Source organism: Oncorhynchus clarkii, chromosome 7 (assembly GCF_045791955.1).
Source record: "Oncorhynchus clarkii lewisi isolate Uvic-CL-2024 chromosome 7, UVic_Ocla_1.0, whole genome shotgun sequence".
Taxonomy (NCBI): Eukaryota; Metazoa; Chordata; class Actinopteri; order Salmoniformes; family Salmonidae; genus Oncorhynchus; species Oncorhynchus clarkii.
Genome location: NC_092153.1, coordinates 35,895,025 through 35,908,831, shown reverse-complemented (window position 1 = coordinate 35,908,831; position 13,807 = coordinate 35,895,025). Strand labels below are relative to the sequence as shown.

Sequence of the window (13,807 nt, the reverse complement as noted above, 5' to 3'; positions counted from 1 at the left end):
TCAATCTCTGTCAGGTTGGATGTGACACGTCACTGTACAGCTATTTTCAGGTCACTCCAGAGATGTTTGATTGGATTCAATTCCAGGTTCTGGCTGGGCCACTCAAGGACATTCAGAGACTTGTCCCAAAGCCATTCCTGTGTGGTCTTGGCTGTGTGCTTAGGGTCCTTGTCCTGTTGGAAGGTAAACCTTCCCCAGTCTGAGCACTATGGAGCAGGTTTTCGTCAAGGATCTTTGCTCCATCCATTTCCCTCAATCCTGACTAGTCTCCCAATCCCTGCCGCTGAAAAAAATCCCCACAGCACCGTAGGGATGGTGCCAGGTTTCCTCCAGGTGTGACGATTGGCATTCAGGCCAGAGAGTTCAATCTTTGTTTCATCAGACCAGACAATCTTGTTTCTCGTGGTCTGGGAGTCTTTAGGGGCCTTTTGGCAAAGTCCAAGCTGGCTGTCATGTGCCTTTTACTGAGGAGTGTCTTCCGTCTGGCCACTCTACCATAAAGGCCTGATTTGTGGAGTTCTGCAGAGATGGTTGTCCTTCCCATCTCCACGGAGGAACACTGGAGCTCTTTGAGAGAGACCATTGGGATCTTGGTCAGCTCCCTGACACCAAGGCCCTTCTCCGCGGCTAGCTACAGGAAGAGTCATTGTGGTTCCAAACGTCTTCTGTTTAAGAATTATGGAGTTTCTTGGGAACCTTCGATGCTGTTTTGATGTCCTTCCCCAGATCTATGCCTCGACACAATCATGTCCGAAGAGCTCCGAAAAAATTCCTTCCACCTCATGGCTTGGTTTTTGCTCTGACATGCACTGTCAACTGTGGGACCTTTATATAGACAGGTGTGTGCCTTTCCAAATCATGTCCAATCAATTAAATTTAGGTGGACTCCAATCAAGTTGTAGAAACATCTCAAGGATGTTCAACTGGAACAGGATCTACCTGAGCTCAAGTTTCATAGCAAAAGGTCTGAATACTAATGTAAATAAGTTATGTTTTTTTATTTTGAATACATTTGCGAGAAAGTCTTAACCTGTTTTCGCTTTGTCATTATGGGTTGTTGTGCGTAGATTGAGGAGGAAAAATATTTATGTAATCCATTTTAGAATAAGGCTGTAACATAACAAAATGTGGAATAAGTTAAAGGGTCTGAATACTTTCCGAATTCACTTGAAATTGCATTATGTCTTTAATGTCTGAGCCATGGATATGCCAAACGTTGTGAATAAGCAAGATTAAATGCACTATTGATGAGGCTTAAAATGAGAGTTAATAATTTGAATGAAATTCTAATCAAAATAAAACAACTTGTTTTAAATGGTCTATGTTTAAATACAGTTACAGGCACGATAATTGCTCCCCGTGGGCGTATAAAATTAAGACTATTGAGGCTTTTACGCACATCAAAAATAAATAATAATGGGAGCTGACTAAAATAATGATAAAAAGGGGAGGTCCACTCACTGTTTTGCTGCTCCCAAACTTGATCTTTCACTAAAGCTTTGGTGATTGATAGTTATTTCAAAGCACTCTCACGAGCCAAACCCTTTATTGAGCATGACAAAAAAAAACAGCCTTCATTGAGGGGAGGCTATGATTTCTTGTTTTTCGTTTCATTTGATAAAATGACAATATTTCAAAATCGGATGGAGTCAGAAGCATGATATCTTAAATAACCTCTCTTGTTCCATGGCACTGTGTGCACACAGTCCTAAATGTCTTTACGTACAACATTTGCACGTCTATACAATTGACAGGAGAGTTGTAATTTGTGTCATTCCGAGGCACATTCTCAAAAAAAATTGGCTATTGAAATGGCATTATAGGGAGACTGAATAGTTTGGAGGAGCGCATCTTTGGTAATCGGACAAGGGGCGCTCTTTGAAAATGGGGATTGGTAGCCTACTTGAACAAGCGAAATAAAGTATGCAGGTATGTGAATTGTGAATCATGAAACCTCAAATATTTCAGGGCACTCTCACTAAGCCATTTTTGAAAACCCTGTTAACTCATAGGCTACTTGGCTAATGCATGGCCAGGACAAAATGACGCACCCATGCAAAGTTGCTAAACCTGCCTTGATTAAGGGGGTAGGATATGCTTGGTTTTAATCAAATTAAACAAAACGGGGGGGGGGGGGTCAATCGTTTTTAAATATGAGATTCCATGGGCACTGGCTGGATAGGTTGCACTTCCGCTCTTAAAATCCATGCCATTACCAAATACGTTACCTGCTTTTGATGGGTCTTAACTTTCATTTAGCGCTGTATGAAATTGCCACTTTTGCGCTTTTTTTTTTAAAGGACACACATCAAATCTTGCCACCCATCCCACCTCTGTGCAAGTGAGCTGATATTGGACAGGTAAATTGCAGAACCTAGTGTAAGGGGTGAAAATGCCAGTGCGCCAGTTTTTACATCGCAAAATTGCAAACTAAGGTGCATTCAACACTTGCACCTATTTATAGAGCCCTGTGACTCTAAGTGTCGATTTGTAAAACATTGTTATTTTCTACTTTTTTTTTGTTAGCTAGCGCGAGTCTGCTGTACCTGCTCCAACACTCTGGTATTTTTCATCCTATAGCTTGTTCTATAGGATGTTCCAATATGTTTGGAACATCAAATCACAATCAAATGCACTATTGACTCGCAATACATATAGAATCGTGATAATATAGAATCGCAATATCATATCTATGCATAAGTATCGTGATAATATCGTATTGTGAGGTCCCTGGCAAATCCCAGCCGTATTATATTTAAACAAACCTGTTTCTGCAGGTCTCTATTTAATGTGTTTGGTCGTGTGATTTATCTCACTGAGACACATGCAGGTTTACCACTGCACACATGCTGCACATTATTCCTTATTTCCATGGTAACAAGCATTCCACTGTCTCTGTGGCTTCCAGTATAAATGTGTGTAGAATACTGAAGTACTAACCTTCATTTCTCATTGGGCTAGGATAGGATCTCTCTCACTCACTCACTCACTCACTACCTACCATCGAAAAGTTTGGGGTCACTTAAAAAAATGCCCTTGTTTATAAAATAAAGCTATTTTTTCCATTAAAATGACATAATTGATAAAAAATACAGTGTAGACATTGTTAATGTTGTAAATGACTATTGTAGCTGGAAACGTCAGATTTTTAATGGAATATCTACAGAGGCCCATTATCAGCAACCATCACTATTGTGTTCCAATGCCATGTTGTTAGCTATTACAAGTTTATCATTTTAAAAGGCAGCTGAAAACTGTTATTCTGATTTAAAGAACCAACCTTCTTTAGACTTGCCTTCTCTATCCCTGGTTCACCCTAAATGAGCTGTAAAGCACTTAGCGGTGTTTACTGCTTGTAATTTGTAGTTTCATTTGAGACCTCTCTCTCTACACCTATTGTGTTCCCCCTAGGATTTTTTTCAGCAGTGGTGTGGGGTTGTGGGTGGCCAACTGTTTTAAAGCACATTTCCTGCAATTATACACATTTTCCCATTACCTTTTTGGGGTTGTGATTGGCAGGTACCTGGTGACCCACCTGATGGGGGCGGACCTCAACAATATCGTCAAGTGTCAGAAACTGACGGACGACCACGTTCAGTTCCTCATATACCAGATCCTCCGGGGTCTCAAGGTAGGTGTGTGTGTTTTCATAGGTGCAGCTATAGGTTTTCATAGCTATGCAGTTGTAAATAGTTGTCTGTTTTTGTTTTGCAGTATATCCATTCAGCAGACATCATCCACAGAGTAAGTTACATCAAACTTACAGTACCAGTCAAAAGTTTGGACACACCTACTCATTCAAGTTTTATTATTTATTATTATATATATATTATTTATTTACTATTTTCTACATTGTAGAATAATAATGCCAATAGTGTGCAAAGATGTCATCAAGGCAAAGGGTGGCTACTTTGAAGAATCTCAAATCTTAAAAATATTTTGATTTGTTTAACACTTTGTTGGTTACTACATGATTCCATCTGTGTTATGTCATAGTTTTGATGTCTTTCACTATTATTCTACGTTGTAGAAAATATATATATTAAAAAATATATATATATTTGAAACCCTTGCATGAGTAGGTGTGTCCAAACTTTTGACTGGTACTTTACATCATTCTTTACGTCAAGATGCTTGCGTTTGGTGGAGGGCAGAAATTGGAATACCTGACAGTGTTAGTGTATACTCAATACCTGCCTTATTCTCCCTTCTCTCCTTCCCCTCTGCAGGATCTGAAGCCCAGTAACTTGGCAGTGAATGAGGACTGTGAGCTCAAGGTGAGAAAGTTTTTCGATTTATTAAACCAGTCTGCCTAACTAAAAGGGATAGTTCAACTACCCTGAACTGCTTCTCCTCTCCAGCTAGTAAGAGATTTGATTTTATACCGTATTTTCATGAAACATACAGTAAAGCTCAGTCATTTACAGCTGTTAGATATTTCGTTCAGACTGGTGAAAAATGCACGCCTGAAGTGGTGGGCTGTTCATGAAGTTGCAACGTGCAGAATGCTACAGTCTGCCCACTGTATTTAGTTATTTTCTGCATTTGCATTGTTCTTTCGAAGGCCAAACCCACTATTTGTGTGCGTGGCCAAAGGGCTTTATTTTCATGTCATCTAAGCATAGCACCGCTTGGAGTTTGATAAACGGCATTGGCACTTGGATTGGAACCAGTGCTATGGCATATGACATGAAAAAATATGTGTTTGGCCTTCGAAGGAACAATGCATATGCAGAAAATACTCATCCGTACTGTAAAATATGGTGGTGGATCTTTGCTGTTATGGGGTTCTTTGCGCCTACTGGTCCTGGGGCCCTTGTTAAGGACAATTGCATCATGAACTTTACCAAGTGTCAGTGTACATTTTAGACTAAAAACCTGGTTACCTATACCAGGAGAATTAAACTTGGGTGCAATGACTCAACACACCTGCAGGCTGTGTAAGGGCTTTTTGACCAAGAAAGAGAGTGATGGAGTGCTGCATCAGATGACCTGGCCACCACAATCCCCCGACCTCAACCAAATTGAGATGGTTTGGGATGAGTCGGACTGCAGAGTGAAGGAAAAGCAGCCAACAAGTGCTCAGCATATGTGGGAACTCCTTCAAAACTGTTGTAAAAGCATTCAAGGTGAAGCTGGCTTAGAGAATGCCAAGAGTGTGCAAAGCTGTCATCAAGGCAAAGGGTGACTACTTTGAAGATTCTCAAATATAAATATATTTTGATTCGTTTAACACTTTTTTTGTGTTGCATAGTTTTGATATCTTCACTATTACTCTAAACCCCTTGAATGAGTAGGTGTGTCCAAACTTTTGACTGATTATTTTTTATATATATACAGTTGAAGTTGGAAGTTTACATGCACTTAGGTTGGAGTCATTAAAAACTTGTTTTTCAACCACTCCACAAATTTCTTGTTAACAAACTATAGTTTTAGCAAGTTGGTTAGGACATCTACTTCTACAAGTAATTTTTCCAGCAATTGTTTACAGGCAGATTATTTCAGTTATAATTCAATGTATCACAATTCCAGTGGGTCAGAAGTTTACATACACTAAGTTGACTGTGCCTTTAAACAGCTTGGAAAATTCCAGAAAATGATGTCATGGCTTTAGACGCTTCTGTGTACCTGTGGATGTATTTCAAGGCCTACCTTCAAACTCAGTGCCTCTTTGCTTGACATCATGGGAAAATCAAAAGAAATCAGCCAATACCTCAGAAAATAAATTATAGACCTCCACAAGCCTGGTTCATCCTTGGGCGCAATATCCAAATGCCTGAAGGTACCACGTTCATTTGTACAAACAATAGTATGTAAGTATAAACACCATGGGACCACGCAGCCATCATACCACTGAGGAAGGAGACGCGTTCTGTCTCCTAGAGAGGAATGTACTGTGGTGTGAAAAGTGCAAATCAATCCCAGAACAACAGCAAAGGACCTTGTGAAGATGCTGGAGGAAACGGGTACAAAAGTATCTATATCCACAGTAAAACGAGTCCTATATCGACATAACCTGAAAGGCCGCTCAGCAAGTAAGAAGCCACTGTTCCAAAACCGCCATAGAAAAGCCAGACTACGGTTTGCAGCTGCACATGGGGACAAAGATCATACTTTTGGAGACACGTCTTCTGGTCTGATGAAACAAATATAGAACTGTTTGGCCATAATGACCATCGTTATGTTTGGAGGAAAAAGAGGGAGGCTTGCAAGCTGAAGAACACCATCCCAATCGTGAAGCACGGGGGTTTCAGCATCGTGTTGTGGGGGTGCTTTGCTGCAGGGGGGACTGGTGAACTTTACAAAATAGATGGCATCATGAGGTAGGAAAATTATGTGGTTATATTGAACATCTCAAGTTGTTCGCAAATGGTCTTCCAAATGGACAATGACCCCAAGCATACTTCCATAGTTGTGGCAAAATGGCTTAAGGACAACAAAGTCAAGGTATTGGGGTGGCCATCACATAGCCCTGACCTCAATCATTTAGAAAATGTGTGGGTTGAACTGAAACTGAAAAAGCGTGTGTGAGCACGACCGATTTATGATTTTTCAACTCCGATTATTATTGGAGGACTAAAAAAAGCTGATACTGATTAATCAGCCATTTTATGTATTTATTTATTTATTTATGTATTTATATATTTGTAATAATGACAATTACAACAATACTGAATGAACAATGAAACTTAAGTTTCAACTTAATATAATACATTAATAAAATCTATTTTGTCTCAAATAAATAATGAAACATGCTCAATTTGGTTTAAATAATGCAAAAACAGTGTTGGAGAAGAAAGTAAAAGTGCAATTTTTGTGCCATGTAAAAAAAGCTAACGTTTAAGTTCCTTGCTCAGAACACGAGAACATATGGAAGCTGGTGGTTCAATATTACCAGTTCTTCAATATTCCCAGTTAAGATGTTTTAGGTTGTAGTTATTATAGGAATTATGACACGTCGACTATTTCTCTCTATACCATTTGTATTTCATATACCTTTTACTATTGGATGTTCTAATAGGCACTTTAGTATTGCCAGCCTAATCTCAGGAGTTGGCTTGAAGTCATAAACAGCGCTGTGAAGCAAGCATTGCTAAGAGCTGCTGGCAAACGCAGTAAAGTTTGAATGAATGCTTACGAGCCTGCAGCTACCTACCACAGCTCAGTCAGACTGCTCTATCAAATCATAGACTTATTAATGTATTTCTGTTTATTATATTATAATATGGTAAAATCCAGAAACTATCATTTCGAAAACAAAAGTTTATTCTTTCAGTGAAATACGGAAGCGTTCCGTATTTTATCGAACGGGTGACAACCCTAAGTATTGCTGTTACATTGCACAACTGTAACGGTTTTCTTGATGAGAAGGAGAGTCGGACCAAAATGCAGCGTGATTATTGCAATCCATGTTTAATGAAGAAACAAACTAAACACAAACCCTACCAAAAACAATAAACTTAACGAAAACCGAAACAGCCTATACTTGTGTAACCTAACAAAGAACAATGACATCAGGACACTAAGGACAATCACCCACAAACACACAGTGAAACCCAGGCTACCTAAATATGGTTCCCAATCAGAGACAATGACTAACACCTGCCTCTGATTGAGAACCATATCAGGCCAGACATAGAAATAGACAAACAAGACATCCAACATAGAATGCCCACCCAGTTCACGTCCTGACCAACACTAAAACAAGGAAAACACACACGAACGATGGTCAGAACGTGACAACAACCTTCAATGTTATGTCATAATTATGTAAAATTCTGGCAAATTAGTTTGCAACGAGCCAGGCGGCCCAAACTTTTGCATATACCCTGACTGCGTGCAATGAACGCAAGAGAAGTGACCAAATTTCCCTAGTTATTATTGCCTGCTAACAATTTATTTTTACTAAATATACACGTTTAAAAATATCTACATCTGTGTATTGATTTTAAGAAAGGCATTGATGTTCATGGTTAGCTACATTCGTGCAACGATTGTGCTTTTTTCGCAAATGCGCTTTTGTTAATCATCCCCCGATGCAGGCTGTGATTCGATGATAAATTCAATTGATTATATGCAACGCAGGACAAGCTAGTTAGCCTAGTAATATAATCAGCCATGTGTAGTTTGATTTGTTTTTTTAATAAGATAAGTTAAATGCTAGCTAGCAACTTACCTTGGCAGGTGGTCAGCCTGCCACGCAGTTTCCTCGTGGAATGCATTGTAATCGGCCTTAATCAGCGTCCAAAAATGCCGATTGCCATGCCGATTAATCGGTCGACCTCTACTCTATACCACACATACCATTATCTGTAACGTCCCTCAGTCGAGCAGTGAATTTCCAACACAGATTCAACCACAAAGACCAGGGAAGTTTTCCAAGGCCTTTCAAAGAAGAGCACCTATTGGTTGATGGATAAAAATAAATGCAAACATTGAATCACCCCTTTGAGCATGGTGAAGTCATTAATTACACTTTGGTTGGTGTATCAATATACCCAGCCACTACAAAGTACAGTAGTCCTTCCTAACTCAGTTGCCAGAGAGGAAGGAAACCGCTCAGGGATTTCACCATGAGGCCAATGGTGACTTTAAAACAGTTAGAGTTTAATGGCTATGATAGGAGAAAACTGAGGATAAATCAACATAGTTACTCCACAATATTAACCTAATTGGCAGAGTGAAAAGAAGGAACCCTGTACAGAATACAAATATTAAACAACATGCATCCTGTTTTGCAACAAGGTACTGAAGTAATACCAAAAAAAAATGGTAAAGAAATTAACATTTTGACCTGAATGCAAACTGTTTGGGGAAAATCCAATACAACAAATTACTGAGTAACACTACATATTTTCAAGTGTGGTGGTGGCTGCATCATGTTATGCTTGTAATCATTAAGGACAGGGGAGTTTTCAGGATAGGAAAGAAACATAATGGAGCTAAGCACATGCGAAATCCTAGAGGAAACCTGGTTGTCTGCATTCGACCAGACACTGGGAGATGAAGGCCAAATCTACACTGGAGTTTCTTACCAATAAGACATTGAATATTCCTGAGTGGCTGTTACAGTTTTGACTTAAATCAGCTTGAAAATCAATGTCAAGACCTGAAAGTGGTTGTCTAGCCATTATCACCAACCAATTTGACAGAGCTTGAAGCAAATGTTGCATAATCCAGGTGTGGAAAGCTCATAGAGACTTACCCAGAAAGACTCACAGCTGTAATCTCTACCAAAGGTGCTTCTACAAAGTATTGACTCAGGGGTGTGAATACAAAACAAACAACAACAATAAATACATGTTTTCACTATGTCATTATGGGGTATTGTGTGAAGATTCAGACTCTAACACAACAAAATGTGGAATAAGCCAACTGGTATGAACACTTTTTCTAAAGGCACTGTAAATACCAGAGGTGGGACAAAGTCACTATTATTCGAGTCACAAGCAAGGTCCGAGTCCCAAGTAGAACTGGTTGAGTCTCGAGTCAAGGCCAAGCCGTGCATTCTAAGAGCAAGTTGAGTCATACGTTTTTTTTTTCAAGTCAAGTAATAAAAGTTATCGATACATGCAATGTGTTGTTCCCTGTGTATTTATACCTGTGTTCTCTGTTTGTCTGTTGCCAAGTCGAGTCCCGAGTCTTCAGGCTCCAAGTTCAAGTCAAGTCATTTTATTTTCTATCAAGTTAAATCTTGAAGTTATGAAATTTGTAACTCAAATTTAGTCCAGGTCACTCGAGTCTAAATTGAGTTACAAATTATGAGTTACAAAAAGTCTGTGACTTGAGTCCACACCTTTTGATACACACAACCATTTCTCTTTCTCTCTCTTGCACACACATGCATACACACACACACTCACTTTTGCCCTCTCTCTCTTTCTACCTGTCAGATCCTGGACTTTGGTTTGGCGAGACACACTGATGATGAGATGACGGGTTACGTAGCAACCAGGTGGTACCGCGCCCCAGAGATCATGCTTAACTGGATGCACTACAACATGACAGGTACTGTAATAGAGTGCCATTATAGTGTTACATTACAGCCTTATTCTAAAATAGATAAAACAACAACAAAAATCCTCATCAATCTACACACCCCATAATGACAGTGAAAACTGGATTTTAGATGTTTTTATATATATGTACATTCAAAAAAAATATATATATATATATATATTTTTTTTTTTTTGAATGTACATAAGTATTCTGACCCTTTGCTATGAGGCTCAGGTGCATCCTGTTTCCATTGATCATCCTTGAGAGGTTTCTACAACTTGATTGTCAATTGATTGGACAGGATTTGGAAAGGCGCACACTCCTGTCTATATAAGGTTCCGCATTGCATGGCAGAGCAAAAACCAATCCATGAGGTCGAAGGAATTGTCCGTAGAGCTCCGAGACAGGATTGTCTCGAGGCACATGTGGTGAAGGTAGGAAACAACATCTCCACTTCGCTGACCCTCAACACTGGGGCCCACAAGGGTGCGTGCTCAGCCCCCTCCTGCACTCCCTGTTCACCCACGATTGCGTGGCCATGCACGCCTCCTACTCAATCATCAAATTTGCAGATGACACAACAGTAGTGGGCTTGATTACCAAGAACGACGAGACAGCCTACAGGGAGGAGGTGAGGGCACTCGGAGTGTGAGGAAGTGAGGAAAACAACCTCTCACTCAACGTCAACAAAACAAAGGAGATGATGATTGTGAACTTCAGGAAACCGCAGAGTGAGCACCCCCCTATCCACATCGAAGGGTCAGCAGTTGAGAAGGTGGAAAGTTAAGTTCCTCTGCGTACACATCAGACAAACTGAAATGGTCCACCCATACAGACAGTGTGGCGAAGAAGGCGTAACAGCGCCAACCTCAGGAGGCTGAAGAAATTTGGCTTGTTACCCAAAATCCTTACAAACACTTACAGATGCACAATCGAGAGCATCCTGTCGGACTGTATCACAGCCTGGTACGGCAACTGCACCGCCCTCAACCGCAAGGCTTTCCAGAGGGTGGTGCGGTCTGCACAACGCATCACCGGGGGAAAACTACCTGCCCTCCATGACTCCTACAGAACCCGATGTCACAGGAAGGCCAAAAAGATCATCAAGGACATCAACCACCCGAGCCACTGCCTGTTCACACCGCTACCATCCAGAAGGTGAGGTCAGGACAGGTGCACCAAAGCTGGGACTGAGAGAAAGAAGCTGTTTTTCAATCTCAAGACCATCAGACTGCTAAACAGCCATCACTAACTCAGAGAGGCTGCAGCCTACATTGAGACCCAGTCACTGGCCACTTTAATAAATGGATCACTAGTCACTTTAAACAATGCCACTTTAAATAATACCACTTTAATAGTGTTTACATATCTTACATCACTCATCATATGTATATACTGTATTTTATACCATCTATTGCAACTTGCCTATGCCGCTCGGCATAGCTCATCCAGTAATTTATCTGTGCATATTCTAATTCACTCCTTTTTAGATTTGTGTATATTAGGTAGTTGTTGGGGAATTGTTAGATTACTTGTTAAATATTACTGCACTGTCAACTAGAAGCACAAGCATTTCGCTACACTCTCATTAACATCTGATAACCATGTGTATGTGACCAATAAAAGTTGATTTGGGAAGGGTACCAAAAGGTTTCTGCAGCATTGAAGGTTCCCAAGAACACCGTCACCTCCATCATTCTTAAGTTTGGAACCACCAAGACTCTTTCTAGAGCTGGCTACCCGGCCAAACTGAGCAATTGGGGGAGAAGGGCCACGGTCAGGTAGGTGACCAAGACCCCAATGGTCACTCTGACAGAGCTCCAGAGTTCCCCTGTGGAGACTGTTATCCTTATGGAAGTTTTTGTTTTATTTCACCTTTTATTTAACCAGGTAGGCCAGTTGAGAACAAGTTCTCATTTACAACTGTGACCTGGCCAAGATAAAGCAAAGCAGTGCGACACAAACAACAGGGAATAAACAAATGTACAGTCAATAACACAATAGAAAAGTCTATATACAGTGTATGCAAATGGCGTAAGGAGGTAAGGCAATAAATAGACCATAGTAGCGAAGTAATTACAATTTAGCAAATTATCACTGGAGTGATAGATGTGCAGATGATGATGTGAAAGTAGAAATACTGGTGTGCAAAAGAGCAAAAAAAGTGCAATATGGGGATGAGGTAGTTGGATGGGCTATTTACAGGTGGGCTGTGTACAGCAGCAGCGATCGGTTCGCTGCTCAGATAGCTGATGCTTAAAGTTAGTGAGGGAGATATAAGTCTCCAACTTCAGCGATTTTTGCAATTTGTTCCAGTCATTGGCAGCAGAGAACTGGAAGGAAAGGCGGCCAAAGTAGGTGTTGGCTTTGGGGATGACCAGTGAGATATACCTGCTGGAGCGCGTGCTACGGGTGGGTGTTGTTATGGTGACCAGTGAGCTGAGATGAGGCGGAGCTTTACCTTGCAAAGTCTTATAGATGACCTGGAGCCAGGGGGTCTGGCAACGAATATATAGCGAGCGCCAGCCGACGAGAGCATACAGGTCGCAGTGGTGGGTAGTGTATGGGGCTTTGGTGACAAAATGGATGGCACTGCGATCGACTGCATCCAATTTGCCTGAGTAGAGTGTTGGAGGCTATTTTGTAAATGACATCGTCGAGGATGGGTAGGGTAGTAAGTTTTACGAGGGTATGTTTGGCAGGGTGAGTGAAGGAGTCTTTGTTGCAAAATAGGAAGCCGATTCTAGATTTAATTTTGGATTGGAGATGTGTCTGGAAGGAGAGTTTACAGTCTAGCCAGACACCTAGGTATTTGTAGTTGTCCACATGTTCTAAGCCAGAACCGTCCAGAGTAGTGATGTGGGTGCGGGCAGCGATCGGTTGAAGAGCCTGCATTTAGTTTTACTAGCGTTTAAGAGCAGTTGGAGGCCACGGAAGGAGTGTTGTATGGCATTGAAGCTCGATTGGAGGTTTGTTAACACAGTTTCCAAAGAAGGGCCAGGTGTATACAACAGAATGGTGTCGTCTACATAGAGGTGGATCAAGGAATCACTAGCATCAAGAGTGACGTTGTTGATATATACAGAGAAAAGAGTTGGCCCAAGAATTGAACCCTGTGGTACCCCCCCATAGAGACGGTCAGAGGTCCGGACAACAGGCTCTCCGATTTGACACACTGAACTCTGTCTGAGAAGTAGTTGGTGAACCAGGCTAGGCAGTCATTTGAGAAACCAAGGCTGTTGAGTCTGCCGATAAGAATACGGTGATTGACAGAGTCGAAAGCCTTGGCCAGGTCGATGAAGACGGCCACACAGTACTGTCTTTTATCAATGGCGGTTATGATATCGTTTAGTACCTTGAGCGTGGTTGAGGTGCACCCGTGACCAGCTCGGAAACCAGTTTGCACAGCGGAGAAGGTATGGTGGGATTCAAAATGGTTGGTGATCTGTTTGTTAACTTGGCTTTCGAAGACTTTAGAAAGGCAGAGCAGGATGGATATAGGTCTAACAGTTTGGGTCTGGAGTGTCACCCCCTTTTGAAGAGGGGGATGACCGCCGCAGCTTTCCAGTCTTTAGGGATCTCGGACAATACGAAAGAGAGGTTGAACAGACTGCTAATAGGGTTAGCAAACATGTCAGCGGATAATTTTAGAAAGAGAGGGTCCAGATTGTCTAGCCCAGCTGACTTGTACGGGTCCAGGTTTTTAGAGTTCTTTCAGAACATCTGCTAGATTTGGGTGAAGGAGAAGCTGAGGAGGCTTGGGCAAGTAGCTGCGGGGGGTGCGGAGCTGTTTGTTGGGACAGCCAGG

The 13,807-nt window shown here is 41.2% G+C and overlaps 1 protein-coding gene across 1 annotated transcript in view; it reads left to right on the top strand.

Moving 5' to 3' along the window:
- Positions 1-13,807, top strand: part of LOC139413234 (mitogen-activated protein kinase 14A-like) — a 43,182-nt gene that overhangs the window by 24,279 nt on the left and 5,096 nt on the right. Inside the window, exons 4-7 of the mRNA XM_071160374.1 lie at positions 3,520-3,631; positions 3,715-3,744; positions 4,230-4,277; positions 9,894-10,008. Of these exons, the coding sequence (XP_071016475.1) occupies positions 3,520-3,631; positions 3,715-3,744; positions 4,230-4,277; positions 9,894-10,008 (305 nt within the window). The remainder of the gene's footprint in view (positions 1-3,519; positions 3,632-3,714; positions 3,745-4,229; positions 4,278-9,893; positions 10,009-13,807) is intronic.